At 35.0% G+C, this 5,998-nt stretch overlaps 2 protein-coding genes across 2 annotated transcripts in view; one reads left to right on the forward strand and one right to left on the reverse strand.

Annotated features, from left to right (window-relative positions):
* Positions 1–5,998, reverse strand: part of LOC108566977 (xaa-Pro aminopeptidase 1-like) — a 12,041-nt gene that overhangs the window by 3,953 nt on the left and 2,090 nt on the right. The gene's annotated exons all lie outside the window — the stretch shown is intronic.
* Positions 974–2,635, forward strand: LOC108566950 (catalase-like). The gene is made up of 2 exons (XM_017927104.1): positions 974–1,036; positions 1,162–2,635. Exons 1-2 carry the CDS (start codon positions 974–976, stop codon positions 2,614–2,616), a joined length of 1,518 nt encoding a protein of 505 aa, XP_017782593.1. The 3' UTR covers positions 2,617–2,635.

The raw sequence follows: 5,998 nt of genomic DNA on the forward strand, positions 1-5,998 counted from the left end.
TATAATGTTTTAAAGTTTATTGTTCTTTTGCGGTCGTGCGATTACCAATGGGAAAACAACTGCCATTGTGGAGGTGGGCGAAGCAAAGCGTTTGTTTGTTTCATGGCCTTTTGTATTGGTTCAATGTACCCCAAGCGAGGTCAATCGCTCCTAGGGGCGGCACAGGCTCGAAAGGACGTCAACAACCAACCAGGAAAACATGTCTTCGTGGAAGTCCATGTGTAAACAAAACTGTGTATGCTGTATACTGAAGAGGAAGAGGAGGGGAAGGAGAAGGATGGTCACACGCACACAAGTATTGACCGCGATTCAGAAGTTCCCAAAAGATCGAATGCAGTATACAACAAAATGTTACATACAAATGCACATAACAATAATATTTAGTTACTTATTAATAGCTGAAATAGAAGATATTTTTGAATATGGATTATAGTTATTTTACCATTTATTCAATAACAAATTTAAAATTTTCATTATTACATGTTTTACTTTGACAGACTTTATTGATGATTTTCTATAATACTTCAAATGTGAAGCTAATGATTCGAATTATAGAAAATTATCGAGTTTATATGTTTAGTGATTATTATAAATGACGTAATAACTTGAATTTTGACATGGGTTGATCTGTTAACCAAACTCTATAAAAAATTGAATAATGTTTTAAATTATTACTTAATCCCTAAAATTTAAATTCAATAATATATTGATTATTTTTGCAAACATTATACTTTTAAATATTTATATAGAAATTGTCTGTCTTCAGAGACAAAATTGCAGACTTTCAGATGTAAATAGTGAAGAAGAAGAGGAAGAGAGGAACAACCCGAAAGCAAAGATAAATGTGGCGACTTATTATTTCCTACTGCACTTGCAACTTTTTAAAATACAATTATCTATCCGGTTTCGGTTTCCGGCGTGCAGATAGTATAAATACTAAAATGCAATTGCAACTGTTAACAATTCTGCAAGAATGTCCACCGAACAAAGACCACCCAGTGCTAACCAGCTCCTGTTTTACGCCACAAAACAGAAGGTAATTAATTACACACTTCATTATTACTTAAATTATATACAAATTAATAAATTTATTATTTATTATTAATTCGACATTGGTTTTCTGCTTTGGAAAAATGAATATTTCTTGTTTTTGGTTTTTAGAATGTTAAAGAAGTTGCAACTACTGGATCTGGTAATCCAATACCAGGAAAAGATGCCAGTTTAACTGTTGGTAAAGATGGTCCGATCCTTCTTCAAGACATCGTTAACATCGACGAGGTGGCTCATTTCAATCGTGAACGCATCCCGGAGAGAGTTGTCCATGCTAAAGGCGCCGGAGCTTTCGGGTATTTCGAAGTTACCAACGACATAACCGAGTTTTCAGCGGCCAAAGTCTTCGACACCATCGGCAAACGAACCCCAATTGCTGTACGCTTCTCTCAAGTGACCAACGAGATGGGCTCTGCAGACACGGTCCGAGACCCTAGAGGATTCGCTGTAAAATTCTACACCGAAGATGGAATCTGGGATATTGTCGGAAATAACACTCCAATCTTCTTCATTAGAGATACGATCCTTTTCCCAAGCTTCATACATATATTGAAGCGTAATCCAGTTACGAATCTTAGGGATTGGGATATGTATTGGGATTTCTTCTCATTGCGTCCGGAAACCATGCACCAGATGCTCGTCTTGTATTCGGATCGTGGTATACCTGATGGATATCGTTACATGCACGGTTACGGCTCCAACACTTTCAGCTTTGTCAACGCGAAAGGTGATTTTAACTATTGCAAATTCCACTACAAGACGGATCAGGGGATAAGAAACATATTTTCGGATCAGGCTAGGATAATAGCCGGAGCTGATCCGGATTACTCTCTCCGCGATTTGTACAACGCCATCGCTGAAGGACGATCCCCCAGTTGGACTTTTTACGTGCAGATCTTGAATCCGAAGCAAGTGGATAAGTTGAGCTTCAATCCTTTCGATGTTACAAAGACCTGGCCTCACGCCGATTTCCCTTTGATACCAGTCGGAAGATTGGTTTTGAATAAGAATCCGAGCAATTATTTTGCCGAAGTCGAGCAGTTGGGTTTCAGCCCTGCAAATTTGATACCAGGAATCGACGTATCTCCGGATAGGATGCTGCAAGGAAGACTTTTCGCGTACAACGATACGCAGAGGTATCGCATCGGCGTGAACCACGAACAGCTTCCGGTCAACTCTCCATCGAAGGCGAAGAACTTCAACAGAGCTGGTAAATTCACACTGGAGAGTCAGGGCGGTGCTCCGAACTACCATCCGAACAGTTTCCACGGTCCAGAACCGAGCATCATCGCCAAGGAGTTGAGTCCCAGTTTCTCTTTGGTAGGGAATACCGTTCGCATCGATACTAGCCTCCTCGAGGATAACTTCACCCAGGGAAGGATTCTTTACCAGAGGGTTTTACCGCCGCAGGAACGACAACGACTTATAGATAACATCGCTTTTGATCTGAAGAACGCAACTCAATTCATACAAGAAAGATTGATTTCCAACCTCTTGCAAGTCGACGAAGGATTAGGCAATGGTGTTAGAGATGGCATCAGAAGACATGTTCATGCTGCAATTTAATTGTTAACAAACGTAAAGGTTCAACGCTAATTATATCACAATAAATATCACGAGCAAATTAAATAATTTTCTATTGATTTACAACCTTCTAAAATTATTATTTTTACTAAAACCTTTCACAATTTTATTTAAAACCATTCAGACTTTAATATCAACAATATTTAGGAAAATAAATGAAAGAAATAACATAATAATTCGGAGCTTTATAGAGAGAAACAAGAAATAAAGTTTTTATAGTCCTAGCAAATGTTACATTAAAAATGGGTTAATGATTTCAATAAAAACAATAACTTCTTGTTATTTATTTTAATTATTTGATAAATATAACACAATAATGAAATATTAAATTCTTTGACTTTTTCATTTTGTATTTAAACGATATAAATTTACAAGAATAATTCTTTAAAAATTGCTTAACTATTAAATTGTTTATTGACAAATTTAAAACTAATTGTCTTGAGACTGCTGATATAGAACTTTTCAAACTATCTTCGTTTGCGTTCGAAATGCACGTAAGAACGGTGCGTTCCTTTAAAATCGTCGACCTCTCTCGAAACCTGCTCTCCGAATGCTTAGAATTCGGTTCCGTCTTACCCCTTTCGCTCTAGAATCTCGAGCTTGGAATTCCAGTCGTGCCATCATCATCCCACACAACTCGCATCCTCCTCGCAATTCTGCTCTTTTATTAGGTATCCTGCTTAATTTTCTGCAAATTCTGCATAAATTACGCAAAAGGCGGGCGAGAAACTCGACCGTCGACCGTCGCCTCCGTGTCTTCCTGCCCTCCTGATCAACGAATCCGACGATCTCCGCAACTTCTGTCAGTCATGTTTCACTGACAGCTGACGCTCTCCGCTCGCTTCTTTCTACCTGCTTATCCTTTTTCTTTTTTCTTCAATTCTCTTTCGTCAATGTGTGTGTGTATCTCTCCTGTATTAGTTACTCCAGGCTTCTCCTGTTTTCCTGATCACCATGGAACGAAATTCGTTGAAACACTCCCACGCCTCCGTTATGTTTCCTTCTTCCCACCATCATCATCCATCCATCCACATTGATTCGATCGACACGACAAGCGCCCCCGTTTTTAACAACGGCTGTTTTCTTTTAGCGTAACCGCTGAGAGGGATCGTTCCGACGACGACGATGATGATGATGGGTTATATAAAACTGAAGGATTAAAAGCGGATCTTGCAAAATAAGGCCCGCGATCCACCAGGATTCCAGCAGATCGAGGAACATCGTGGATCGCATTCCGGGCGAGCTTTCCGAGCTTTATCGCTCGGTGTCTCTGCTCGTACGCCCTTCAAGAAATTCACATCCAGAATATTTAAAGAATAAACATCTCAATCCTAAAGAATTTACTCTACAAATCAACAATAAAATTGAACGTTTTATATAATATAAAATTACATACATTAGTTTTGAAATCATTACATTCTTTAACTCCAAATGCAAATGATATTTCATCAAAATATGTGTTACAAATATTATTATATATTAGAACCGATGTAAGAGTGTTTATTTTTAAACAACAATTAAAAAAAAACACAAACAAACACATCATATTTATTGAACGTTCTTGGTGATGAGTGTAACAGGTCTTTCTTTCTCGAGTATGTGTAGTAGAAGTAACCATAACAACAGCATATGTGTGGCATGTGAGTGTGGATGACGCGTGGTCGTATGGGATGTATATCAAAACTACAGAAGCTGTAGAAGGTCGTCCCCTACGCATAACAAATTTTGAATGCACGCACGTCACGAAAATACGAACTGAGGCCCCATGGATTTCCGCTCGTAACAGTTACAAATCATTTGAAGAAGTAGACAGAAAAAAAGAGGATAAAACGAACGGGCAATGTAATCAATAGTATTTATAGACGTATTCGCTGCGAGAAATCGTTCATTTTTTTTTCATCAATTTTTCAAAGACATTGGAAGAGGATTTAAAGTGGAAACAAAAAAATATATTTGCTTCAAGTAAAGTTAATAATTTACTAATAATTTGTTTTGATTTATCACTATTTTTGCACAATTGGAAGTGTATTATGAGCAACTTACAAAACTTACAAAAAATACAAAATGCAAATACTATAAAATTACAGATTTTGTATAACATTCAGTAAGAGAAATTATGTTATTAAGTTTAAGTTTTATAAGTGTCTGGAAAAGAATTGAATCAGAAATTGTAAGTGCATTTTCATAGTAAATTTGTAGTGTCCTAATTCGGCTTAAATCAATTTAATCAAAATATTATTTTTATAACTATAAATTGGTAAAAAAACGCAAATATTTTGCGTTATGTAAGTTTCTATTTCTTTGTAAAGCAAATAAAAAAATCTATGAATCACTAACTATATTTTTCTTCGATCTCCGTTTCTTAACGTCTTCACATTGCCCAATGCTCACTGAATCATACGCAGTATTTAGAGTGCGCATCTGTATTTAAACTATATTTATTTTCTTGATGTCAGGAACATCGCTTATTATATACTCCCAAATTTTTATTCATTTCATTCACCAAAAAAAAATGTCGACAATTTAAAATCTAAATAACTGATTTTTTTGTTATGCAATTATTATGTTTCCTTTTTATTGCAGCAATTGTATTATAAGCGCCCTTTCATTTTATGAAACTTTAAAATGTCAACTTTTGACATTTTAAAGGAGTTTTATTAAGGTGGAAAATGGGCGCCACGTATGAATTAATTGGTTCTGTATCATTTAAACTGGGATCGTGTACTTTACGAATTTAGTTTCTAATTTGCCGGAACGAATCACGTATTTCGTAATAATTTGATTGTGAATCATCAAAAGTAATTGTTGCAATTTATATAAGGATTATAGAGAATCTAAATTTAGTTTAAGTTTATTTTAGTATTATAATATTTACATTGATAATAGTACTACTTCAAATATTTAAGTACACTTGCTTCTCTTTTTATGCGGTAGATACGTTCCACAGGAAAACGCATAAAAATAAATCGCACAAAAAAGGACTAGACACACTAAAAAATAAAGGATACGTTCCATAATTTTTTTAAAACCGCATAAAACTAAATCAATGAATTACAATATACCGAAAATCGCATAAAAAAGGGTTTATTAAATTTCAGAAAAATAATTAGTCTTACTATAATCTTTTTAAAATGTTTATTCATAATTTTATAAAAACGATAACAATCATAGACAAGTTTATTTAATTTCAGAAAAAATATAATCATAACATATTCCTTCTAAATTTATACGGAAAAATTTTACAAAAAAAAATACAAATTTTTTTTATGAAAGTTAATCTTTCTTCACATATTTTTCTTTAGAATTATCGTCACTATATTAGAGTGTTCGGCATAATTTGCGAACTGGTTCGAAATCACTTTCA

This window comes from Nicrophorus vespilloides, unplaced genomic scaffold, assembly GCF_001412225.1.
Source record: "Nicrophorus vespilloides isolate i.1.1-1 unplaced genomic scaffold, Nicve_v1.0, whole genome shotgun sequence".
NCBI lineage: Eukaryota > Metazoa > Arthropoda > Insecta > Coleoptera > Silphidae > Nicrophorus > Nicrophorus vespilloides.

Bases quoted from the DNA above. Each gene is read 5' to 3' on its own strand.
- LOC108566950 (XM_017927104.1), top strand. From the start codon at position 974: ATGTCCACCGAACAAAGACCACCCAGTGCTAACCAGCTCCTGTTTTAC. The intron at 1,037-1,161 runs GTAATTAATTAC...TTTGGTTTTTAG, and splicing joins TTTACGCCACAAAACAGAAG to AATGTTAAAGAAGTTGCAAC.